Source organism: Sciurus vulgaris, assembly GCF_902686455.1.
Source record: "Sciurus vulgaris genome assembly, chromosome: 2".
In the NCBI taxonomy this organism is placed as follows: Eukaryota; Metazoa; Chordata; class Mammalia; order Rodentia; family Sciuridae; genus Sciurus; species Sciurus vulgaris.
The window spans coordinates 180,052,714-180,079,180 of NC_136462.1; the positions used below are offsets into that span (position 1 = coordinate 180,052,714).

The 26,467-nt window shown below is 38.7% G+C and overlaps 1 protein-coding gene, 1 long non-coding RNA gene and 1 pseudogene across 18 annotated transcripts in view; 2 read left to right on the top strand and 1 right to left on the bottom strand.

Annotated features, from left to right (window-relative positions):
* The window catches only part of CBFA2T2 (CBFA2/RUNX1 partner transcriptional co-repressor 2), a 142,443-nt gene that overhangs the window by 96,109 nt on the left and 19,867 nt on the right, over positions 1-26,467 (top strand). For 15 of the 16 annotated variants that reach the window (XM_079128214.1, XM_079128222.1, XM_079128223.1 and 12 more), the window contains 6 exons: positions 489-730; positions 14,497-14,586; positions 18,261-18,442; positions 20,248-20,501; positions 24,091-24,176; positions 25,815-26,010. In XM_079128214.1, coding sequence (XP_078984340.1) covers positions 489-730; positions 14,497-14,586; positions 18,261-18,442; positions 20,248-20,501; positions 24,091-24,176; positions 25,815-26,010 — 1,050 coding nt within the window. The remainder of the gene's footprint in view (positions 1-488; positions 731-14,496; positions 14,587-18,260; positions 18,443-20,247; positions 20,502-24,090; positions 24,177-25,814; positions 26,011-26,467) is intronic. The other variant, XM_079128225.1, reaches the window with a different exon arrangement.
* Positions 675-2,386, bottom strand: LOC306654622. The gene is made up of 2 exons (XR_013762005.1): positions 1,520-2,386; positions 675-724 (listed from the first exon to the last, which is right to left on the bottom strand). It is a non-coding gene; the product is annotated as an uncharacterized lncRNA (long non-coding RNA).
* On the top strand, positions 4,131-5,702 carry LOC306653732 (adaptin ear-binding coat-associated protein 1-like; annotated as a pseudogene). Its single transcript has one exon. The product of its transcript is annotated as an adaptin ear-binding coat-associated protein 1-like (transcript).

A 26,467-nucleotide genomic window follows, 5' to 3' on the forward strand; every position in this document is an offset into this window, starting at 1 on the left:
TTATTTAGAGACAGGGTCTCATTAAATTTCTGAGTCTGGCTTTGAACTCATGATCTTTCTGACTCAGTTTCTGGGTCCACTGGGATTACAGGCTTGCAACACTGTGCCCAGCTCACCTTAGGTTTTTGAAGCCTGGATATGATTAAATAAAATCTGCTTGAAACTTGGGATTAGGTGATTTTATCTCACTGTTCAGTGACAAAGGAGATTTTTACTTGATGCCACCAAGAACATAGCTCCTCCAATAATAAAAAAAAATATTAAGGTCAGGCTCTGCACATCTGTTTTAACACATTATTCTGTTACCATTATTGACAGCGGGTCTCATTACACATAAGTATTGTTAAGGAGAGAAACAGATTTGCATATTCTTTTAAAACGTGCTTTACAAATTTTAAATAAGTGAAAGTGAACACAAACAAGAAATCAACAAAGGCCTGTAAAGTGTGTTCGGTAAACTGAGTCTTTCAACTTTGGCTTCCTTTTAGTAAGCAATGGCATCAACCATTCTCCTCCTACGCTGAATGGCGCCCCATCACCACCACAGAGATTCAGCAATGGTCCTGCCTCTTCCACTTCATCTGCACTAACAAATCAGCAATTACCAGCCACTTGTGGAGCTCGGCAACTCAGCAAGTTGAAACGCTTTCTCACCACTCTGCAGCAGTTTGGCAATGACATCTCCCCTGAGATTGGGGAGAAGGTCCGGACTCTCGTTCTTGCACTGGTCGTAAGTATGGCATCTCTGTTGCCCTGATTGCGTGGCTCACATCCACAGCCAGCAGAGAAGTCGTAGATTTTTAAAATTTGTATAAAACTGTTGAATTATAGCTTTCACGGTGATAATGTTTATCAAAGAAACAAAGTCAGTAATACTTACCTTGTTGGTTAAAGTGTTGATTTAATACTAATAATCTTTGGATTTGGCTTAAAACTGGTTTCAGCAGGCCTGCTGGGGTCCAACCAAGTTAATGCAAGGTTTTTTGTGATTTAAAATATTCAGTCCCTGGTGCATTGTTTCCAAACCAAAGTGAATAGAGAAGTAGGAAATTTAATTTTCAGAATAATGATTTGTAAAATTGTAAGTTTCATCATCTAAATAAATAGTATCAAAGGATTACATTGTTTAGGTCCTCACGCATAGAGTTTCTTTAGGATTTTTAAGGTACACATTTTTCTTTCTACGCCGAGTGTGGTAAGCCTGTGTTATAGGAGTGCTTTTCTGACATTGATAGCTGGATGAGGTTTGATTGTCTGGGTTTATAAGGGAAGATCTACCAGTTTTCAGTATAAATCAAATACTTCATGATTTACCTCAGGAAAAGTGTTCCGTGCTCCTTCCTGCATATTAGCTTCCGTATATGATTAAAAAAATCACAGTACCAGTCTTCCTTAATGTCACATTTCTCAGAGTATAATTTAGGGGATGACTAGGATTCCCCAGAAGGTTAGGATAAGTTTCATAGTCATATTAAGTCAGATCTTATTTGCCTTTTTGTTGTGGTTCTTTCAAGAGAACGCAGTGAGCCGGGAGTGGTGACACACACTGTAATCCCCAGTGGCTTGGGAGGCCGAGGCAAGAGGATCACAAGTTCAAAGCCAGCCTGAGTAACTCAGGAAGGCCCTAAGCAACTCAGCAAGACCCTGTCTCAACATAAAATATAAAAAAAGACTGAGGACATGGCTACAGTTTGAGGCCAACCTCAGCAAGTTAACAAGACCCTATCTCAGAAAATAATGATAATAAAATAAAATAAAAAAGGATCAAACATATGGCTCAGTGGTAAATTGCCCTGGATTCAGTCTCCAATACAGGGATGAGGTGGGAGGTGGGCAATGGGGGACAAGTGTGCTGTGGATTTGCTAGGGGCTACATGACATGAGATATTGCAAAGGATACGGGACAGAAACAGATAGTAAAAATCAGCTGTCTTCTATTATTCTGGGTATTTAAGAGTTTTCAAAACTGTAAAACAGTGCACTTAGTACATTTCTTTCTGAAAATTTTTTTAGTTTTTAAATGTTATTTTTAAAAGATATCTTTATTTTTATGAATAAGCCAACCCACTGCCTCACATGTGCTAGGCAAGTGCTTGACCACTGAACTCCAGCTCCAACCCCAGCCCCTATTTTTTAAATGTTATTTTAAATGTAATGGATTATTTTGAAATAGGTCAATACTTTTTTTTTTTTTTTCTTTTTTTGTAGCAGGGATTGAACCCAGGGCTACTTAACCACTGAGCCACATCCTTAGTCCTTTTAATATTTTCTGTAGAGACAGGGCCTTGCTAACTTGCTGAGGCTGACTTTGAATTCACAATCTCCTACCTCAGCCTCCCAAACTGCTGGGATTACAGGCATGTGCCATCACACCTGGCCCTAAAATCTCAGGGGTTTTTTTTTTTTTTTTTTCCTCCCCAGTACTGGGGATTGAACCCAGGGCCTTATGCTTGCAAGGTAAGTCCTCTACCAACTGAGCTATATCCCCAGCCTCAGTTAGTTTCTAATTTGGTGAATATCACTAGATGTAATCCACGTTAATTATAGGGATTCTGAAACCAAAAGGTTTTTAGAACTGATTCCTTAGATTTCTAAGTCTTACATGCAAGAAACAACTTTCTGTAAGACAGAATGAAATAAATGACTTCCATCATTAATGACATATAGTCTCCATGGTGTAACTCTATAGGTTGTTCATTTTCTTTTGCTATGTAGTATTTTACTGTGCCACAATGTATACCATTTGGCTTTTCATGGCCATTTGAGTCATTTGCATTTCCATCAGTATTGGGTCTCCAGTTCCACCCTTATGTTTGAAGAGTCCTTAGAAGGATTCTCAAGTTTTGGCATATAATTTTTAACTGTTAATAGTTAACAGTGAAGAGTTACTTTTTTTTTTTTTCCAACTAGAAATTGAACCCAGGGGTGCTTTATCACTGAGCCACATTCCCAACTCTTTTTATTTATTATTTATTTATTTATTTTAATGAGACTGGGTCTTGCTAAGCTGTTTAGGCCTCTCTTAGTTGCTGAGGCTGGTCTTGATCTTGTGATTCTCCTGCCTCAGCCTCCAAAGCAGCTGGGATTACAGGTATACGCCACCATGCCCATCTTTAGCAAAGATTTATTACCGGTGCATAATAGGAATACACAGCCAGTTCATAAAGAAGAGAGACAAAGGCAGAGCCTGGAGAAATTCATGTTCCAACATCCTTTGTGCTCTCTCCGTCTTATGAATAGTGCACTCTCTCCAAAAGGAAATAGACAGCAGTATGTATACAGTGCTCCTGCCAAGGGAAGCCTAAGTCTACTCAAGGCTTAATTGGGACCTGGTCTCATAGACCCTCTATTCCTGGCACCTTCCAGAAGGAAAGTAGGTGTTTAATATAAATTAGATATATTGTTAGCAAGATCAGTCTAGGTACAGTGAGTGAGCCACCCCTATTAGGGAAAATCTGGGGTTGTTTTCGTTTTGGTTTGACTTTCAAACTTGTTTTGGTGTATATGTAGTCTTTTTTCTTATTTTGTTTTTTGAAAAAAACATATTAGTCAAATTTTACTTTTATATTTTAAAGGTTTAAAACCTTTTTTTTTTTTTTTTTTTTTTTGAAGTAAAGGCTCCAAGATCACACATGTCCATTACAGGTATTCCATGCGGGATCACAGAAGGGTCTACACAATACGGCCTGCTAGTCAAATTTTAGACTACCATAAGAAAGTCTTATTGGATCTAGACTAATGTACCTTTTCTTGAATGCCAAAGTTGAAAATAGAGTAGACATCTGATTGTTATCCTAATTCTAGAGGCAAATTACTCTACGTAGAGTAAGTGCTTAAAGATAATTTCAATCTGGGCATGGTGGCACATGCCTGTAATACTAGCAGCTCCAGAGATTGAGGCGGAAGGACCGTAAGTTCAAGGCCAGCCTTAGCAGTTTAGTCAGCCAGACCCTGTCTAAAAAAGGCTGAGAATATAGCTTATTGGTAAAAGTGCCCCAGGTTTTAATCCCCAGTACAAATATTAATAATAATAATAATAATAATAATAATTTTTAAGAGTAAAATTTAATTATCAAAAGCTCATTTATAAAAACAGTGAGAACCAAGATAGTGGCCAGGTTGCAGTATGATCTGTGCTGTGTGTTAAGCTGGACGTCATCATCTACTGGATTCTGCCATGGGCCTCCAACCGCAGTTATAGGGCATCTGACTGGAAGTTAAACCAGCCTGATTGGACTGATCGTCTACAAATAACTTAAAAAGGGAGGAATGTCTATATTAAGCTCAAAAGTAAAATTTCAGGAGGGCTCTTTGCTCAGGCCCTAGTAGAACAATATTATGGTATTGATGTGGAGACAGTGACAGATTCTAGCCGCTACTTTGTAATTTGGATCCAGGATCATACTGCACATAGTCTGTTCATTGGCATTGGATTCACAGATCCGGGACATGCCTTTGACTTTAATGTCTCCTTTCAAGATAATTTCAAGGGGTGAAGCAGGAATCTGAGATTTCCAAAGAATCTCAGAAGATGGACATTTGTCCCAAGTTGGATCTAGGCTTCAATCAAGGACAGACCATCAAGTTGAGTATTAGGAACATTACAGCCAAGAAAGGAGGAGCTTCTAAGCCCAGGACTACAGGAGCTGGGGGCCTTAGCTTACTTCCTCCTCCCCCTGGAGGCAAGGTCATTATTCCCCTACCATCTTCCTCAGTTGCCATCAGTAATCATCTAACCATGGAGGCAGTGATTCAGATATCCTCTTAGATTTGGATTCTCCTGCACCTGTCACACACCAGCACCAGCTCTAGTTTCTGCACACAGTGACTTGTGGGGAGACTTTAGTACTGGATCCAGTCCTGCTCCAAACTAGGCACCACAGCCATCCAACTAGGTCCAGTTTTGAATAGCATTGGCAAAACAGTAAGGGCAGACTTGAAGAATAAAAATGACATTGAGAGCACCAATCTCTGAGGGTGGTTAAGAACTCCTGTCCCCCAAACCAAAATTAATGGACAGTTTTTTTCATAGCTTCTCCATTACATTCAGGCTGACTATACTTTCCATGTTACATTCTATGGACGTGTTTAATTTCTTGCAGTTCCATCTAGTTGCTGCATTTGAAGCACAGCATTGATTTATGTTCACACCTTTATTTGACCTAATTCAAAGAGTTGTGGTTTTAACCTAATCTGTAGAACAGAGAGTTTGCCAGCACTTAACTCTCATTCAGTACCCACATTGACTTGCTGCCTGTATCTGACCCCTTTCCATAACATTTCTTTTCCAGTCCATCTAGCACTTCAATAGAAAACTGCTGTTACATATATGTCATTTGTGAAGGAAGTTGGAGAGTCACAGCTTTACGTGTGACAGGTTTTGTCTTAGATTTTGATGCCTGCCAGCTAGGGTACCTTAAACGGAAGTTGCTCTCCCTTCGTTTTCCTTCCCCTCTGCCCTGCTGTTCCTTTTACAATGCTATGAAGACAGTTTGCCTCCTCAGATGAATGGACACCATCTATTTTGTTTGTTAATGGGCAATTTTGAGAATTAAATGGGAGGATATAATTTCTTCCCTTAGCACCTATTATATACATTCTGGCTGAAAGGGGAGTCTTATGTTAGTTTAAAATTTCATGTTTCTCCTGGGTTTCATTCTTAATTTTTTCTGATTTGGGTCCCTATTTTTTATTGCCTCCCCTTCTAGGAAGCTCTATGCTTACAGAGCCGTGGAAGGACATTTTAAAATTCCAATAGAAAATACTAAAAGGAAAGTCTGTAGCATCACTGGACACTAACTGCTTAGAACCTATTTTCTCAGTCTTCCTTTGTGTTGTATTCTCAATGATAATGTGTGTTTGAATTGCTGAAAAATTGAAAACGAAGTTTAAGATATATGTATATAAAGCATATGCTGTATTGGTGCAATAATGGTAATTAAAAATATGGAAAACAAACAGTGAATCTCTTTCTGGTTATGAAAAGACTATGTAGCTGTGTCCATCAGTTATGTCTTTATTCATTCTGGGGGTTGAACTCAGGGCTTCATGCATGCTGGGATGACTCTCTGCCACTGAGCTAAACCCCAGTCCCTCATCTCTATTTTTGTTTGTTCATTCTTTTTTGTGATACTGGGAAATCAAACTCGAAGGCACTTTAACCCTGAACTCTATCTCCAGCCCTTTATATTTGAGCCAGAGTCTCTTTGTTGCCAAGGTTATTCTCAAAGTTGTCGTCCTCCTGCCTTAGCTTCTGAAGTCTTTGGGATCACAGGTATATGCCACCACATCTGACCATCTCTTTGTTTTAAACAGCCACATTTGGGCTGAATTTTTTTTCTTCCCCATAAAGGGTATATATAAAATTCGTTGTCTTAATCTTCTTAATGTTCAGTGGTATCAAGTATTTTCACATTGTCCTGTTCACCTTTGTATCCCCAGTGCCTAATAGCATCATAAGACTTTATAGTATTGGGGCTGGGGAGATGGCTCAGTTGGTAGAGTGCTTGCCTCGTAAGCACAAGGCCCTGGGTTCAATCCCCAGCACCGCGCAAAAAAAAAAAAAAAAAAAAAAAAAAAAAAAAATTATAGTATTGCTTTTTTAAAAATTAGGGTAAGGGCTAGGATTGTGGCTCAGTGGTAGAGCACTTGCCTAGCATGTGTGAGGCACTGGGTTTGATTCTCAGCACTGCATACAAATAAATAAAGGGTCTGTCAACAACTAATAAAAATATTTTTTAAAAAATTATGGTATGATAGCATAAGATTTACCTTCCCCACCCCGCCATTGGTATTGGAGATTGAACTTGGGGGTGCTTACCACTAAGCTACATCCCCAGACCTTTTAATTTTTTTTTTATTGTGAGATAGGGTCTTGCCAAGTTGCTGAGGCTGGCCTTGAACTTGTAGTTCTCCTCCATCAGCCTTCAATCACTGGAATTACAAGGGTGCACCACCTCTTGGGGCTGTACCATTTTAACTATTTTTAGGTTTACAGTTCAATGGCATTAAGCTCATTGACATTATTAGGCAGCCATCATCGCCATCCATCTCCAGAAATCTTTACATTTAGTAAAACTTAGTCTATATCCATTATGATAGCTCTCTATTCCCTTCTCTCCCCCCGCCCCAAGTATTATTTTGCTTCCTGTCTTTATGCATTTGACCACTCCAGGTGCCACATATTCATGGAGTCATATAGTATTTGACTTTTGGTAACATACTGAGCATGTCTTCACGGCTTATCCATGTGATAACATATGTCAACGTTTCCTTCCTTTTTAAAGCTGAGTAATATTATTCCATTGTGTGGATGTAGCACATTTTACTTATCCATAAATCCATTGAGGGAGCCAGGGGCTGTTTCCACCTTTTCACTAGGGCATACAAATTTCTCTTCAGGATCCTACTGTAGAGTTGGGGACTGTGGCACACACCTCAAATCCAGTCTACTTGGGGGAGACCCAGGTGGGAGGAATATGAGTTCAGAGCCAGCCTGGGCAACACAGTAAGACCCCTGTCTTTCTGGGTGTGATGGCACATGCCTGTAATTCCAGCAATTTAGCAAGGCCCTTAACAATTTAGTGAGACCCCATCCCCAAAAATTAATAAACAAATAAATAAAAAGTCCCAGTGTTTAAAGAAAAAATAAAATGCCAGGTATGGTGGCACAACCTTATTATCCCAGTGACTCAGGAGGTTAAGGCAGGAGGTTCCTAAGTGTGAGGTCAGCCAAGGCAATTTAGTGAAGCTCTGCCTCAAAATAAAAAAAAAATGGGATAGGGGGCTGGGGGATGTAGCTTGATGTAGATCTCCCTTGGTTTCAATCCCCAGTACCAAAAAATAAAAAACTAATGATTTTTTTTAAAACCCTCCTTTCATGGTTCATCTATACTATATGTAGCATATGTCAGAATTTCTATGGTGTATGTATGTGTATAAACTTTTTTTTTTTTTTATCCATTTATCGAACAGTGGACACTTGAGTGGCTTCCACCTTTTCAGTTAGGTAAAGTTTTTTTGGGGGGTACTGGGTATTGAATCAGGGGCACTCGACCACTAAGCCACATTCCCAGCCCTATTTTCTATTTTTCTTAGAGACAGGATCTCACTGAGTTGCTTATTAGCACCTTGCTTTTGCTGAGGCTGGCTTTGAACTCAAGATCCTCCTGTTTCAACCTCCCAAGCCTCTGGTGCCAGGCAGGAAAAGTTTTATATCTGTGTAGGTTACTGTTTACCCTCAAGATTTTAGATGCCAGCATAAGGCCTAACCTTTATAAACAGGCCTATCCGAGCATACGTTTTAGTCCGCCTGTGTTTTTATTTCTGTACATACGTGCAGTGCACCCAACAATGTGGCTTTGTATGGCAGTTGTATATGCAAATTTAGCATTTAGTGCCACACAGTTTTCCCAAGGGTTACATGTTATATATATATATATATTTTTTTTTTTTTTTTGTAAATGTCACTGAGGATTAAACCCAGGGGAGCTCTACAACTAAACTACATCTCCAGCCCTTGTTATTTTTATTTTGAGACAGTGTTTACTAAATTGCCCAGGCTGGCCTCAATTTTGATCCTCTTGAATCAGCCTCCCAAATTGCCATAATTACAGGCTTGCACCACCACACCTGGCCAAGGTTATTGTTCAGCCTATAGGTTTGGGAAGAAAAGCAGAGAACCGTTTTAACACTAGTTCTTGGCTGGGGTTGTGGCTCAGTGGTAGAGCACTTGCCTAGCACGTGTGGGGCACGGGGTTCGATCCTCAACACCACATTAAAAAAATGAGTAAATAAAATAAAGGTATTATGTTCATCTACAACTAAAAATATATTTTAAAAAACACTAGTTATTTTTGTGTATGCAAGTGTGAAACTGATGTGTGAAAGAACTGCTAGTTTAAGGTACTTGAAATACTTCTAAGCTATCCTTCAGATAAGCAGAGCACAAAATATTTACCTTGCAATCGATATTGGCTGTGCTTACTCCATGTTATAATTAGGTCCTACCAGCACCAGCACTATACCTGGGGGGGGGGGGGGGGGGGTACTGCAGAGAGGTAAACCACTGTTACTTAACTATGTGACCTTTTTGACCTGGTTCATGAAGTTTCTACCTCTTGGAAAGATTGATTCCACTTATGCCCATCAAATTCTTAAACATATTTGTTATAATAAAAGATGGAAATATTTTCTTGAATAGGCAACCTTAACTAAACTAGAAACATGCTAATTCGCCTTCACTAGCAGTTTTATTTGTTTCTAATTTTTATGTTATTTCCTAGGCTAGAATTTTCAGGATTAAATTGAATAAAGAAGAAAAGAGTTGCTAGGCATAATACCACTGATTCTAGAGGCTGGGGTAGCAGGATTGCAAGTTTGAGGTCACCTGTGAAATTTAGGGAAATGCTATCTCAAAATAAAAATAAAAAGGACTGGGGATGTGGCTCAATGGTTAAGTGCTCCTGGGTTCAATTCCTAGTACCAGAAAGAAAGAAAAGAGTGAATCTCCTTATCTGGTTTCTGACCTCAGAGGGAAGCTTTCAAAAAATTAACCATTAAGCATAAGGCTTTATGGAGCATCGTGAGAAGTCTCATGCATAATGGTTAAATCCTAGCTACTCATTGAGGCAGGAGGACATCAAGTTAACTGTGGCAATTTAGTGAAATATAAACAGGGGCTGGGGATGTAGCTTAGTGGCAGAGTACACCTAAGTTCAATTCCCCTTGCTGCAAAAAAATAAATTCACACTACTTCATCCAAATATCACCCTCCCATCTCTACCCCTTCCCCCAGCACCACTCCCATCAGAGGCCTGCTGGGTAACCTGAGCTCACCCTACCCAGCAGGGTGTTGGGATCATACCCCACACGAGGTATCCATGAAGCATCCTCCTTTTTCCCCCAGTGGGCAGTGTCAGAGGAGATCTGCTGAGATTTTAACAGATAAGATCTGGAGTGGTAAAACACAAAACTCAAAATCTAGAACACAATAAAAAATCACTTGTGATTCAGTTAACCAGAAATATCTCATAGAATGAGAAAAGAAAACCAATCAATTCCCACAAAAGCAAAGCCAATACAGATGTTGGGCTTATCAGTCAAGGATTTTAAAGCAGTCTTCATAAAACATTGCCTGAGTGATCCGTTGCAAACAAATGAAAAAATACAAAAGCTCAACAGAGAGAAAGACTGTATAAAGAATGACCAAATGGAAATTTTAGAACAGTGAGACCCTGTTTCTGATAAAATCTAAAGAGGAGCTGGGGATGTGGCTTGGTGGTTAAGCGCCCCTGGGTTCAATCCCTGGTACTAAAAAAAAAAAAAAAAAGAATGAACAGGGCCTCAGGGAGTTGAGCGACTGTAATAAATATGACAGACACATTGGAGGAACAGAAAGGCAGAAAGAGTATGTCTCTGAAAAAGTATTGGAAGTAATAACTGAACTTTTCCCAAATCTGACAAAAGACATAAATCTAGATTCAAAAAAGCTGAGCAAATTTCAATCTGGGTAAATCCACATCAAGGTACGTGATATTCAGACTTCAGAAAACAAAACAGTGAGAAGCATCCTGCCTATAAGGGGAAAATTCCAGTGACGATGGATTCCTCATTAGTAATCGTGGAATCCAGAATTAAATGGCACATTTTTGAAGTGCTGAAGAAAAAAATTGTCAGCCCAGAATCCTATATCCATTGATAGTATCCTTCTGTATGTACTATACTTTTGAATTTATTTATTTATTTTTTTTGCAGTGCTAAGGATCAAACCCAAGGCCTTATGAATGCTATGCAAGTACTCTGCCACTATGCTACACTCTTACCTAGTGATATCTTTCAGGAATGAAGGGCGAAATAATCAAGACATTCTCAGATAAAGTAAAATGAAGAGAATTTTTCTCCAACAGACCTACCCTAAAAAAAATGGCTAAAGGATATTATTAAAACAGAATGCATATAATAAATGAGGGAATCCTGAAACAGGATAGATGAAAGAAAAATGGAAAGAGTTAAAATATAGGTAAATAAAATAGGATTATCTTCTCATGCGATTTCCAATGTTGTCTGATATAGTTGTTAGTATATGTGGAGGAAATATTTGAGACAACTTTATCATATCATAAACCAGGCAAGATGAAGGTAGATAAAAGTTTCCACTCAACACTTCTGTGTGTATTTTTTTTTTTTTTTTTTTTTTTGGCAGCAGGATGGGGGTGAATCCTATGATTGAACCCAGAGGCACTTAGTTGTCTTAGTTTGTTTTCCCTCTTGATTATCAGTTATTTGTAAAAATGACTAAACAACTATATGTAAAGGGTCTCACAAAGTTACTTAAGGCCTTGCTAAGTTGCTAAGGCTGGCTTTCAACTTGCAATCCTCCTGCCTCAGCCTCCTGAACTGCTGGGATTACAGGTATGCTCCACCACATGGGGCTTATAATGCTTTTTGAGACCAGACTGCATTCATTTTAAAATGAGTGTTATTCTCTTACACTTAGTTTTTATTCCAGACTACTAGTATTACAGATTACTTTGGTTGAATTGAATTGTACAAATGTCATGTACTTAAAACGCAAGTTCTTGGTTTTTAGAATTGGTAGAATTTTTTTAAATGTTGAAAATTTTTTAGTATGAAATGAGGGAAATCATTTAACCATATTCATTTAGCATGGTTAAATGGAATACATTCTTTTTTCCCAAAGAAAATCTTAATTTTTGCTGAGTGAGAAATTGCATATATTTGGAAAATATAATTTTATACCCAGAAATAACATTGCTGTTGTGAATGTCCTTCCAGATACTTAGAACTACTATATAATATATGTGTGTGTGTAATTTTCATAAGTGGATTCTTGGAAGACATAGTATCTTGTTACTAGTTTTTTACTTAATTATTATTACTAGTATATTGTTACTGGTAACAGTGTCTTGTTACTAGTTTTTTACTTAACGGTATATTGTAGACACTTTTCCTTAATGCATCTACCCCCGCCCCACCTGGTGTTGTGATATGACTGTACTGTAATTGTTTAAGGCAGTTTCCTATTCATGGACCTATATGGTTTTGTTGTTGAGAAGCAATATTGTGCTGATGAATAATTTTGTATGTTATATGTTATGCCTTAGAACACTTGATTTTCTAAAAATAAATTCATAGAAGTGATAATTGCTCTTTCAAAGGAGTAAGAATTCAGATTAATACCCAAGTTTTAAAATTTTGTTTTAATTTGTTATTAAACTGTTTTAGGAAATTAAAATACAAATATTTCATGAAGTTTGAAGAAAGTATTTTTGTTTATTCCCTTAGAGGAGCTGAGATTCATTGTTAAAGTATAGACTTTTTTTTTTTTTTTTAAATAAAGGCCACTGACTTTATTGATCTAAAAAACTTTGGAAGTACAGTGACTGTTAAGCCAATAAAGGTGCCAGATGGCATCAAACAGACCAGAGGTGAAGGTGGGGGATGAGGGAAGGGGCCAGGAATCCAGAAAAAGCTGCTTAACTGTCCATGGACCTGGCAGAGGAAGGAGGAAGGGAGCCGCGTGCTAGAGCAGTAATTCCAAAAAGATTGCAGTGGTGAGTGGGGAGGACTCCTGAAGACCCTGCAGTACAATAACAGCAATGTTTTCCTTTGTAGAGGACAAGGAGTCCCCATTCAGCTGCAAGCTCTGGAGGCTTGATATGGGGCTGGGGATTGAGGGCTCCCCAGAGAACATCACAAGACGGCATCACATCATTCTCTAAGTAACCCAAAGTAGTCCCAGGACTGCTTGGTGTTGGCGCCGCATGTGTCCTCCAGGTTCTTGCCCAGGACTTCACTAGTCCCAGCCAGACTCCCCACTGGCTTTCCCCTATAGACTTTCAGTGCTTTTGGGAGATTGTCATTTTTGTTTATTTATTTATCTGTTCATTCATTCATTCATTCATTCATTTCACTTTTATGTTTTTAGATGGGCAGAATGCCTTTATTTTTACGTGGTGCTGAGGAACAAAGCCAGTGCCTCATACATGCTAGGCGAGAGCTCTGCCACTGAACCCGAGCCCCAGCCCACATTGTCATCTTGATCAAGCTTAATAGGCAGCTCTAGCTCCTGTAATGGCTGCTTTCCAAAGTGTAGACTTTTTTTGAAAATATGGGGGAAGTGCTAGAGTAATAACCAGTGATGCTATGCCTCTTGCAGTTGTTCTGATAAGCATACAGGACACTTAAAGATAGAATGCACCTTCCTATTGCCCTTGTTTTTCTTTTTAACGTTTTCTTTAGAAAAATTGAGAAAGTTATGCCCAGGAGGTGGGCCTATGAAAAAATGAACTTTTAGGGCTAGAAATGTGGCTCACTGGTAGAGTTCTTGCACAGCAAGCGTGAATTCTTGCCTTAAAAAAGGAACCCTTAGGTGGGGCATGGTGGCACACACCACTAATCCCAGCAGCTTGGGAGGCTGGGTTCAAAGCCAGCCTAGCAACAGCAAGGTGCTGAGCAACTCAGTGAGACCCTGTCGCTAAATAAAATTCAAAATAGGGCTGTGGCTGTGGCTCAGTGGTTGAGTGCCCCTGAGTTCAATCCTTGGTACCAAAAAAAAAAAAAAAAAAACTTTTGAAAAAGTGTGGCACTAGGTTTTTAATTCTGGATTCATTCAAGAAGAATTGTACACTTGAGACGTGCTGTGAATGAACCCCCTCAATAGAGGGGAACCTCTCTTCATGGGTTGTGAGGAAAGCAGTGCCTGTTCTTCCCCAGAGAGAATTTAGATTTGGGGTGGTGGAATTTCTTCCATTAATAAAACAGCATTTTGTGGTACATATATACATGGAATATTACTCAGCCATAAAGAAAAATGAAATTATGGCATTTGCCAGTAAATGGATGAAACTGGAGGCTGTCCTGCCAACTGAAATAAGCTCATCCCCAGAAACCATAGGCCACATGTTCTCTCTGATGTGCAGATGCTGACTTACAATGTTGGGGGCAGGTGGGAGTGGGAAAACGGTAGAATGAATTGAACATACCCTATGTATGTTCATTTGTGTATACACTTCCAGTATAAGTAACTCCATATCATGTACAACCACAAGAATGGGAATGTATACCCTATGTATTCGTGATATGTCAGAATACATTGTCATGTACAACAAGTTAGAACAAATAATTTTTTTTAATAATCAAAGAAAAAACAGCATTTTTCAGCTATAATCCCAGCAGCTCAGGAGGTTGAAACAGGAGGATCGCCAGTTGAAGACCAGCACCAGCAAGTTAGCAAGGCCCTAAACAACTTGGTGAGACCCTGTCTCAAAATAAAAACAAAAAGAGTTGCCGATATGGCTCAGTGGTAAAGCATCTCTGGGTTAAATCTCCAGTACCAAAGGAGAAAAGGAAACAGTATTTAGTTAACTTTTGAGTGAGATTAGAGTTAATAAATTCTGTGTGATTTAAAAGGGTTCAGCACTGAGTCAGTGATAAGTTTTGGAAGTTGGATAACAGCATTATTCCTGTTTTCAGAACTCAACAGTGACAATTGAAGAATTCCATTGCAAGCTCCAAGAGGCCACAAACTTTCCCCTTCGTCCTTTTGTGATTCCATTCCTCAAGGTAATTCTCTGAGAACCACTGAGTGTAACTTATATTCAGCATTTCCTCAAGACTCAGGAATCCCTGTTATCTGATCTAAATCAGGGTGGGCTGCCGCATTTTCATATCATTGTTGTATTTGTGCTGGTAGAGAGGTGTGGATGAAGTTTGCCAAATACATTAGGCTCATGCTCCATGAGATGAGAATCGTAATAGCCTTGAACTGCGATCTTTGTGCAATCCTTGTGCAGTCGTTGTTGATGTTACACAGAAGGAGCAAGTAAAGGGAGGAGGAGCAGGTGAGTGGGGTCCGTGGAGGCTGAGGAACTTCCTGGCCAGTAAATCTTTAGGGTGTGGGCAGAGGCAGAAAAGTGTGTTTTCTGAAAGGAGTCTGTCAACAAAGGAGGGGCCTCTGCATCTTGATCTTACCCTAAGATCCCCACAGGGGAAGTGAGAAGGCAATGTTTGTGTCTCCACAAGCTCCAGTTAGTCTATTCTGTTTTAATATCCTCCGAAGCTACTATTTTCTGGAACATAACTTGTGGGGGATACGTCTAAAAATCATCATGTTTACCTGTTAAGTGAGGCAATGTTACATTTATATGGGATCATAGCACTTTCATAAGATTTCTTATTTTGAAATAATTTCATGCTCACAGATAAGCCATAAAATGGTACAATAAAATTCCTATATAGCCTTCACCCAGACTCTATTACATACATTACCATTTTACCACAGTTGCATTATCAACTTCAGAAAATGCTTGATAATCTAACTGCAGTTATCCGGTATCTATACAGTGCTGTTATCTGATCTGTGGACCATATTTTTGTTTCACCAGTGTCCCACTAATGTCCTTGACAGTGAAAGAAAGCTTTGTTTGTGGGGCCAGGGAGCATGATCCTGCACTGAATTTAGTGTCATGTTACATTTAGTTGTCCTGTCTTTCTGGTCCACTTTAATCTGAAACAGTTGCTCAGCTTTTCATGAACTTTACCTTTTTGTAAGGGTTTATATAGGTTACTTTATAGAATACTCCTTAATTTGTTTTGTTCTGACACTCTTTATGATTAGAATATGGTGATGCATGTTCGATAGGTACAGCTCATATGTGGATCATGACATGCAGGAGACATAGGTGGTGATTTGACCCATCATTGGGAATGTTAAGTCAATGTCTGCCATATTTCCCACCATAAAGTTACTGTTTTCTCCAGTTCTGTCATAATTTTCCAAAATAGATAACATTAGTATTCACAGATAAAAATGAATACATAGCAAAGATTTTATTCAGTTCATAATTAAGGAAGGATTCAGTAAGATGTCACAAATAATTCAAAGGAGAATCCAAATGATAGAAACATTTTATATGTCAGAATTACTGATTGGAGTTTGGAAACACAGGTAGAACTAACTTGTTTTCCAAAGGGCAAGAGAAGTCAGTTAAACCTCCCCCAGTCATAATTGGTGTGTCCATAGGCAACAGTTATTTTATCTCTAAGTTACAGAGCTATAAAATAACTCAGAGGCAACGAAAGACAAGATAGTCAGGTACCAGTTTGTTGTAGACCAAATTTAGCAAACTGTGATCCAAATCTAGCATACCACATGGTTTTGTACAACAAAGAATGACTTTTGCAGTTGAATATTTGGTGTTCATTTGGTGTAACTTGAGCTAAATGTTATTCTTTCCCCCTTGAATAAAGATCTCCATTCTTTTTATTAGTAGTAGACTGGTAATTACTAAAACAAACAAACAACAACAAAAAACTATTTAACTGTATGTTCTATTTAGTACACTATTTATGGAAGTTTGTTTTGTAAAGATATTAATATCTTTAATTTTGCCTCTTGACTCATAAAGCCATGTAAATATGACCCTTTTACTCTCTTTTATCTTACTTTAATTTCCCAAGAAAATGTTAATAGCATCAAAAAGATGAGTCGTGTTATGGAAGTACTGATACCAGTTGCTAAAAACCTCCTGAACAGGAGTATGTCAGGCCTACAGGAAAATGTGCGGGTCCAAGGTGCTCAAGCCAGCTACTGCTTTGTTCTCGGGGCATTGAAGCTTTGGTGCTCAGAGCAGCTTGTGGTCCCTTTTTTGGACTTGAAACAATTGTGCTATTTCTATCTTGATCTCCTTTCTGTATGTTAGAGCTGGTGGATAGTTATTTTCCCAAGACTGTAAAGTCAGAGATTTGTGAAATTTGTGTTAAAAATTAATTACCTTTTTTTTATGGAATGGGGCTGTAGCTCAGTGATAGAGCACTTTCCTCGCACATGTAAGGCACTGGGTTTGATTTGCAGCATCACAAAAAATAATAAATAAATCAATAATAAAGATTTCACTTTACCTCCAGAGTACTTCATAAAAAATAATTAGCATTTTAAAAAAATACCAAAAGGTATATATCATAAATATAGAGATCTGACACGGCACTTCTTTTTTTGTCTTTTTTTTTTTTTTTTTTTTTTTTGGTCAAGTTTTTATAGTTGCAACAAGATTGGGTTATAGAATAGACTTTAAAATTGTTTTATATTGTCAGTATCCCTATTCTTAACTGTTAATTTGGAAAACGGTACAGTAGGTGTTTATGGCAGTTTTTTGGCTAGTTTTTGGAGTTTTGTCAATTTATTTATGCTTTAAAACAGTCACTAATTATAGTGCCTACTAAATTAACCCTCAGTGAAGGGCTGGCTGCTTGCATGTATTAAAACTCTCCTTTCACTTACTCATCTGTGCCTTGAGATAAAGCCTTCCATTATAGACTCAACCTGAATTAGGTTTAAATTTGGGGAGAAAAATATGATTCTTTCCATATTTCTTTAAATGAAATAAATACGGAAAAAACTATTCTGTGTATGAAGGCATTTGAGTTGCTTTTTCCTATTTAAAGGTTAAGAGAAGGAAAAATATCTCTACATAATTAATTCTCCTTTCACAAACCTCATGTTCCCATGGGTTGAGATGGCAATACTATAATCCCAACTCCAGAGGCTAAGGCAGAATAGCAAGTTCAAGGACAGCCTGAGCAAGTTAGCAAGACCCTGTCTCAAAATAAAAAAGGTGGGGAGGTGCTGTGGATGTAGCTCAGTGCTAGAACGTCCCTGGGTTTAACCTCCAGTAGCAACACCCCCTACCACCCCTGCCCCCCCTGAACAAAACCCCTCATGTTCTAGAATAATTCCAGAGAACCTGAAGAGATGATTGAGTAGTGCTGTCAGAGTTAGATGGGGATTCAGAAGGGAGAAACCAGGGTTTGTAATGGTGAAGAGTTCATTTCTCTTATTCTTGTGTGGGCAGTAGTAATTTTCTAGCTGACCAAAGTCTTTCAGAAATTATGTTTTAAAATTATTATGATCACAACTAATATATAAATACATAAGATTTAAAAATTATGATGATCAACAAATCTTTTGAGCTTTTACTCTTTATTAGGCCACAAAAGTAAATGAGTCGCAGTCCCTTCCTTGAGGGGATTTACATCTTCCGGGGGAAGAAGCAAGTACCAGTAATTCAAATACTGCATAACAGACCTCACTTTACTCACAAAAGAGGCTGATGAGAATCTGACTGACAAAGGAGCAGAGAGCTTTTGTCTTGTCTTACCTGCTTTGTGAAAGCTCTTTGAGGTGCTAATCCCTGTTGTGTAAGGGCTCAGCACTGGGAAAATTGCCTTTTCTTTTCAAGGCCAACCTGCCCCTGCTGCAGCGAGAACTGCTGCACTGTGCCCGGGCTGCCAAGCAGACCCCGTCCCAGTACCTAGCTCAGCACGAACACCTTCTGCTCAACACCAGTATTGCGTCTCCTGCTGACTCTTCTGAGCTGCTCATGGAGGTACATGGAAATGGCAAAAGGCCCAGTCCAGAGAGGTGAGCAAAGAAAAGATCTGTTATTCTTGCTTTTCTGAAACCTAACTAACCTTCTTCTTTGATTGTGAAAGAAAGAGAATTTAATTGCTGGGCTTGTAGATGGGTAATGTCTTAGACTTTCTAAGGTTAGTTTTGCTTTATCCCAACAATTCTTCAGATGACTACTCCACTGCTCCAGAAGTAGAAGAAACTCATTTACTCCTGTACCTCCACTCAGCAATCAACATAAAAGACTTATTTGACCAAATGTGGATATTTTCCCCCATACATCAGGCAAGCATTACTTCTTTAGAGGTTGTCCTTCATTCTGACACTATCTACCTGGAAATATCATGGCAAATTCTTTGGGTTGTAGGCTCAGACCCCAAGATTGCATGCTTCCTAGATGCTATTAAAACAAACCCCAGGTTGTTTTACCTGTGCTTCTGACTAATTGGCTATATAAATTGGGCTTTGTATATTTGCTCCTCAAGTTTGGTTAGCTGGCTGTAGTAGCTCACAGAACTCAGAAACACTGGCATTTATTGCCTTTTTTATAAAGGATATTACACAGGATATCAATAAAATCCACCTACAGAGATCAATAGGGCAAGATATGATGGAAGGGATGAGTAGCTTCCATACCCTGTCCTGTTAAATGCACCACCCTCCAGGAATCTCCACGTGTTCTGTCCAGAAGTTCTCTGACCCTGCTGATTTATGTCTATAATCCCAACAACTTGAGGCTCAAGCAGGAGAATAACAAGTTCAAAGGGCAGCTTTGGCAACTTAGTAAGACCCTATCTCAAAATTAAAAAAAAAAAAAATTGGGATGGGTGCTTGGAGTGTAACTTAGTGGTTCAGCACCCTTGGGTTAAGTCCCTGGTATCACCCCTGGAACCCTACCCCACCAAAAAATACTGTCCATCCATTGAATTTTTATGGAGGTTTCATTACATAGGCATAATTGATTAAATCACTGGCCACTGGTGTGAATTTGACCTTCAGTCTCTCTCCTCTCCCTGGAGGTTGGGGGTTGGACAGAAAGTACAGCCTTGGTCCTTCCAGTGACCATCCCCCTACAGGAAGTTACCCAGGGGCTGCCAACCATCAGTCAGCTCATTAACATAGAAAAAGACACTTAACTTGTTGAAGATTCCAAGGATTTTAGGAGTTTTTATGCCAGAAAATGTGATGAAAACCAAATATTTATTTCACAGGATCAAAAGTAGGTTATCAAGGAAGCAATATTTTAACAACAATGAAAAATTTGTGACAGTTAAAGCCAAATGATTGAAAATCCTACCAAGTAACAAGAGGGTTAGTTATATGTACCTTTTTTTTCCCCTATGTAAAGAATTGTTTCTTCTTAATAAGTCACCTCCACAGTAACACATTTGACCTTAAAACATTCCTAAAACATACTTGAACCCATAACCTTCCATGTTTCCCTCTCACATGAAAATAATGTCATCTGCTTTTTCTCTTCACGAGGATTAGACATTTCTGCCTAGTTATAAATTGATTTGACCTCTTTTCATGCTGGAATAAATCAGCAATTTGTAATAATATATGCCTTGCCCCTGCAGACGGTTCATTTTACACCTCCAATCTTTCCTAAACTAGGCATGGTGGCATGATCTCAGCTTCTCCTAAGCATTTGAGCCCAGAAGTTGAGCCAACTTGGGCAGCATAGCAATACCCTTTTCCTTACAGTCTTCTGCTTAAGAAAGTGCATAGTACAGTACATACAAAGTAACACTCAGGAAATGTTTGTGTGAACTCTTGTTGACATACTCAGATAGGCACTTCTGTTTCTTCTACAGAAGGGAAGAGAGTAATTTTGAAAGAGATACAATTCCTCCTGAGCCTCCTGCCAAGAGAGTGTGTACCATCAGCCCTGCTCCTCGGCACAGTCCTGCCCTCACTGTACCCCTCATGAATCCTGGGGGCCAGTTCCACCCTACTCCTCCACCTCTTCAGCACTATACCTTAGAAGATATTGCAACTTCTCACCTATATCGGGATCCCAACAAGATGCTAGAACATCGAGAAGTTCGTGAGAGGCACCACAATCTTAGTAAGTATCCTAAGCAGCATGTTAATGGTTTAAATGCAGGCAGAATCCTTGACTTTCTTTGTACTCAGTAATAAAATCATAGTTGATCTTATGAGAAGTTGAACTGACTTTGAATATTGTTGCCATTCCCACTATATGCTAGAAGTAGAATTTTATCAAGTAGGCAATCTGAAGCCTGGCACAGTGGCACTTGTCTGTAATCCCAGCTACTCAGGTGTCTGAAGCAGGAGGATCTCAATTTTGAGGACAGCTTGGACAACTGAGGAAGACCCTATCTCAAAATGGGGATTAATAAAAAAAGGACTGGGGATGTAGTTTCAGTGCTAGAGCATCCTTGCTTTCAATCATAAGGGAGAAAAAAAAAGGCAAGACGTCTAAAAAGGGAAAATCAATTTTACAAAAATAGCAAAATAAGTACAATGATAAATGGGTATTAAAACTGAACAAATTCTTGGAAATACACTGGAGTATAGAATAAAAGGGTATCACTTATTCTCAAATGGTTCAGAACAAAATAGAGAATTAAAAGGTAAATGAGGTAAAATGTTATCATGGGAAATCTGTTTGAAAGGTACATAATGATTTTTGGGGGGTAGTGGGGTGGGACCAGGAGTTGAATTCATGGACACTTAGCCACTGAGCCATATCTCCAGCCCTTTATATTTTTTATTTAGAGACAGGATCTCCCTAAGTTGCTTAGGGCCTTGCTGAGTTGTGAGGCTGGTTTTGAACTCATGATCCTCTAGCCTCAGCTTCCTGAGTCTCTGGGATTACAGGCATGTGCCACCATACCAGGCCTATAATTTTTATACTACTCATAACTTCTGTAAGTCTGAATTTCTATTAGAATTAAAAGTCTTTCAAATTAAACACAAAAGCCGGGTGCAGTGGCTCCTGTGTGTACTCCCATTAGCTAAGGATTCTGAGACAGGAGGATCACAAGTTCAAAGCCAACCTCAGCAACTTAAGGAGACCCTGTCTCAAAATTACAAAAGGATTGGGATGTGACTCAGTGATTAAGCACCCCTGGATTCAATCCCTGATACCGCAAATTTTTTTTAAATAACAAACACAAAAGGTGTGAATTAATGTGGTGTTAGAGATGCAAGAGTCAGGAGGGAGAGTATAACTAAACTTAAATCTTGGCTCTACATCTGCCCCACCTGGTGGCAGACGCCTGTAGTCTTAGCAACTCAGGAAGCTGAGGCAGGAAGTTCACAAGTATGAGGCCAGCCTCAGCTACTTAGCAAGACCCTGTTTCAAAGTAAAAAAGGAAAAGCACTAAGGATATTGCTCAGCAGTAGAGCACCCCTGGGTTATATCCATAGTACAAAAAAAAAAAAATCTTGGCTCTACATCTAACTTAACTGTGTGATCTCATGGAAGTTGCTTGGGCTCTGTAAGCCTCAAGAATAGTAATTTCTGCAATGGATTGAACACTGCCACCTCTGCTGGATTGTTAAATTTATATTTCCTGGCCTCAAACCATTAAATTTAGGAAAAACAAAAACAACCCTAACAAATTTAATCTGCAACTTGTTTTAGACAGACTTTTTTGGAGTGTACTCAGAAAAGTTTGTTGCAGAAGATTTTTTTTAGAGTTCTCATTTGTCAGGACAAAGAACCAAAGAGCTATTTGCTTCCAGTGTTTTCCATTTGTGAGGCACCTTGTGGAGTAAAAAATTACAACATATTTGCCCCTTTACCCTGTGACGTGGCTCACTGACATGTTTCAGAGGCTTAGACCTCAGTAGTGCTGCGGGCTTCATGCAGTGGTAGCTGAATGGTGAAGTCTGTGACAGCACTGGTGTTCCCAGCCACCAACCTTGACTGAGTCTCTGCTAACACTGCAGTATCTCATTTAACTCAAAGAAGTCCAAAGCAGTATGTCCATTTCACAGGTGAGATATAAAACAACTATACTAGCACATAGCTAGTATGTGGCCGAGGGAAGATTCAGACACAAACTCTGATGCTCAGAGGTTGGGTTATTTATCTGTTAAAACTAGACTTGCTAGCTGGTCATGGTTGGCCCTATAATCCCAGTGGCTCCTGAGGCTGAGGTATAAGGATTCCAAGTTTGAGCCTGCCTCAGCAATTTAGGGAGACCCTGTTTCTAAATAAAAAATAAAAAGGGCTGGGGATGTGGCTGAGTCCAGTGCCCTTGCCTTCAGTCCCCAGTCCCCAGTATCTACCCACCCCATCTCCACATTCACAATTTTTGCCAGTTTGATTGAGAAAAGAAAGCTAAATACTAGCCAAAAATGTATCTTAACAGATTTCACTTGTATTTCTAACAATTTCAGAAAGAACTTTTTTTTCCTATCCATCTTGAAATATACTTTGAATGATGATTTAAGATCTGCCTTGATGGCTTCTCTTAGGGTCAACACTTCGTCTGCCATTCTTATTATAGATTCCTTAATTTTCCCAGATCTGTTTGAATCTGTTATAATGGTTCTTTTTTTGTTGTTTATATTTCTACCAATTTTATTTACAATTATTTGACATCCACTTCTCTTTTTTTTAAAATTCTTTTAGTTATACGGGCAGTAGAATATATTTTGACATACTGTACATACATGGAGTATAATTTCCCATTATTGTGGTTGTACAATTTGTGGAATTACACTGGTCGTGTATTCATATATGAACATAGGAAAGTTACGTCCAGTTCATCCTACTGTCTTTCCCATTCCCATCCCTAACTTCCCTTCATTCTCCTTTTGTCTGATCCAATGAATTTATATTTCCCTCCTCGCTCAAAATGATTCTTTTTTGGGGGGGGGGTGCTGGGGATCGAACCTAGGACCTTGTGCTTACAAGGCAAGCACTCTACCGACTGAGCTATCTTCCCAGCCCCCCAAAACTTAATTCATCGTGGAACCCATCCCTTCTTAAACAAGTATGTCACCCCCTTTACTCTCCTAAAATGAACTTTATGGATACTATAGCTCACCTTAGACCCATAATTTTAGGGTCAATATTCCATCGTAACTGTAATATGTAAGAAGTTACCTTACTATAAAATGTGTTTGTGATTAGACATGGCTACACTGGAAAATAAGATGAAATAAGCAGATTCTTGCACTTAAACAGAACGAATATGATGAATATACCTGTAAATTCAGACTGATACTGGGAGTGTTATGTTAATCATTCAAACTAATCCTAACTACAAGCACTGTGTTACTAGTATGGGTGAAGCCTTGGATTCAATCCCTAGCAACACACACACATACAGTAAGAAAGAAATGTTGGTATGTATCAAATATTGGTGATACAATATGAATACTTAACCACTAAAACTGGAGTGTGTAATGGAAACAAGGAGAGTATTCACATTGTACACTTTTTTGTCAGCACAGTATTTATTACCTGATTTTTAAATTTTTCCCAATATGTTGGATGCGAACTGCTTTCTCAGTGAAGTTTTTATTTATAATACCAGACTACATGCAAGTTTGAAGTATCTTTTCATGTTAATGATGTGATTATAGTTTTTATGAATGTATGTATATTTCATTGGCAGAATTTAGTTCTACTGTATTCTTCCCACTCTTCATATTTAATCTCTATTTTCTAATAGGTCTAAATGGAGGCTATCAGGATGAGTTGGTAGACCACCGTTTGACAGAAAGGGAATGGGCTGATGAATGGAAACATCTTGACCATGTAAGAATCTTTGCATGTTTATTTTCCCTAACTTTGTTTTTGTTGTTTTGATTTTTTTTTTCAGTTGTAGATGGGCACACTACCTTTATTTATTTATTTTTTTTATGTAGTGCTGATAATCAAACCCAGTGCCTCAACATGCTAGCTAAGCGCTCTACTGAGCCACAAACCCAGTCCTAATTTCCCTAACTTTGTCTTGCCTTTAATTCTTAATACTACCAACAGTTCATGTGTGCTTCAAGTGAACATAACTAGAGCCATGAGATCCTTTTCTTTTAATAAAAACTGGTTTATCCACTACTCCCTCAACTGGAGAGCTACAGAGTCATGCTCAGCTCTTGGTGGTAGGATAATATATTCAGGTCATAAACCAGGTGATTGTATAGAAAATGGTTAAAGCAAAGGCTTGTGATTTTAGGTTTCAGTTTTCCCACTTTCTGCCTTCATCAACTGGGTAAGTTGTTTTACCTTTGTTAGCCTTAATTTTTATATATATGTAAAGAATGCAGCATTATTTCAATTCACAGTAGGGTTGTACCAATATTTAAGGAGCTTACTACAGGGCCAGACACATTGAAAGTGTTAAGAAACTGCAACTCCTCCAAATACAAACAAGAGTTAGTGATGTATAGAATGTAATCTTGGGTTCTCTTTCCCTTTTGAAGAATTTTCCTGCCTTAAAAGGGGAATAAAATATGTAATGCCTGCTGAAGTAGGCATATTATAGTTTTTTCTCCTTGAGCAATCATAGTCCCTGGTCCTTGTGTCTCCAATTATATTATTATAAAACTCTCTAGCTTTGTCAGATGATTTGATATATTGAGGTAGAGATCGTGGTTTAATCGATCTTTAAAGCTGTGTGTTATAATAAGATTGTATGGTTACTTCAACCTTAGAAGAATCCAGAAAGCGTTTTTTCGAAATCCAAAAAAAAAGAATACAATTATTTGCTACCTAATGGCATTTCAGTCAATGACATACAACATTTATGATCGTCTTCCCACAAGATTATATCACCTAGTGAGGTTGTAGCTAGTCTGTGGAGGTACACTCCATGATATTTGCACAATAGAATTGCCCAGAGACATATTTCTCAGAAGGTGTCCCTATCATTAAGCAACATATGTCTATAATTAAATTATGTGTTTTGTGCAGTAGGCCTTGTGGATCCACAGGTTTCACTTCTGGTTTAACCAACTGGATAGAAAATATTTGGACAAAAAAATTTGCATCTGTATTGAACATTGTCATTATTCCATAAACAACAGATATGAGAACTATTTACATAGCATTTACATTGCATTGTATATTTATAAGTAACCTGGAGATGATTTAAAATTATGGGAGGATATGCATAGGTTATATGCAAATACAACCTTATTTTATATGAAAGGACTTGTGTGTTCATGACGTTTAGTATCCACTGGGGTTCTGGAATCCCCTATAGATGTGGAGGTATGACTGTATATATTTAACAAGAAATTGTAAGAAGAACTCTCAGATGTAAGCTTGCTATTCCCAAACCCATAAAATTCTTGAACCTTCATTTTTTATGCTGTGTTTTCCTGTCCTTGATTTTTCAGTATTCATTGTTTAATTTCCTAATCTCATCTCAGACTTATTTTCTCTCTGGCTCAGGCCCTGAATTGCATTATGGAAATGGTAGAGAAAACGAGGCGCTCCATGGCAGTTTTGAGGCGCTGTCAGGAATCCGATCGGGAAGAACTCAACTACTGGAAAAGACGATTTAATGAAAACACAGAGATGAGGAAAACAGGGGCCGAGTTGGTCTCCAGGCAGCACAGCCCTGGGAGTGCAGATTCTCTCAGCAGTGGTAAGGGCAGAGTCTGACGGAAAATCAGAGTAAACATCAGCCTTTGGATTCCACTAATGTGTCATATCTGTTCTGCTTTAAAGAAAAGTGGTGCTACATTACAGAGTTAGGGAGAACTGGGTGACTATGAAGAGTAAAGGAAAAAATATATAAAGTGTTGGTACTTGTCATATTCAAAAAATGTTCATTCTTCCTCAGAGAATGAGAATATTTGTGATTTTTTTTTTTTTTTTTTCTCTCTCCCCGTCCCAAACACACATATGCAGAAAGTGGTTGTTAAATTCAGGCTTGCTGAATGTACTACCCTCTCAGGGAAAAGTGTCTGTTTCCCTCTTCTGCTCTCACTCTACAATCACCACAGAAGGTTTCTGTGGCCTCAGATGTAGGGATTTCTCGCCACCAGCATACAAGCGGTCCTGCAGCAGTGGAGACCAACTGGGTGCCTCCAGTCCCCTTC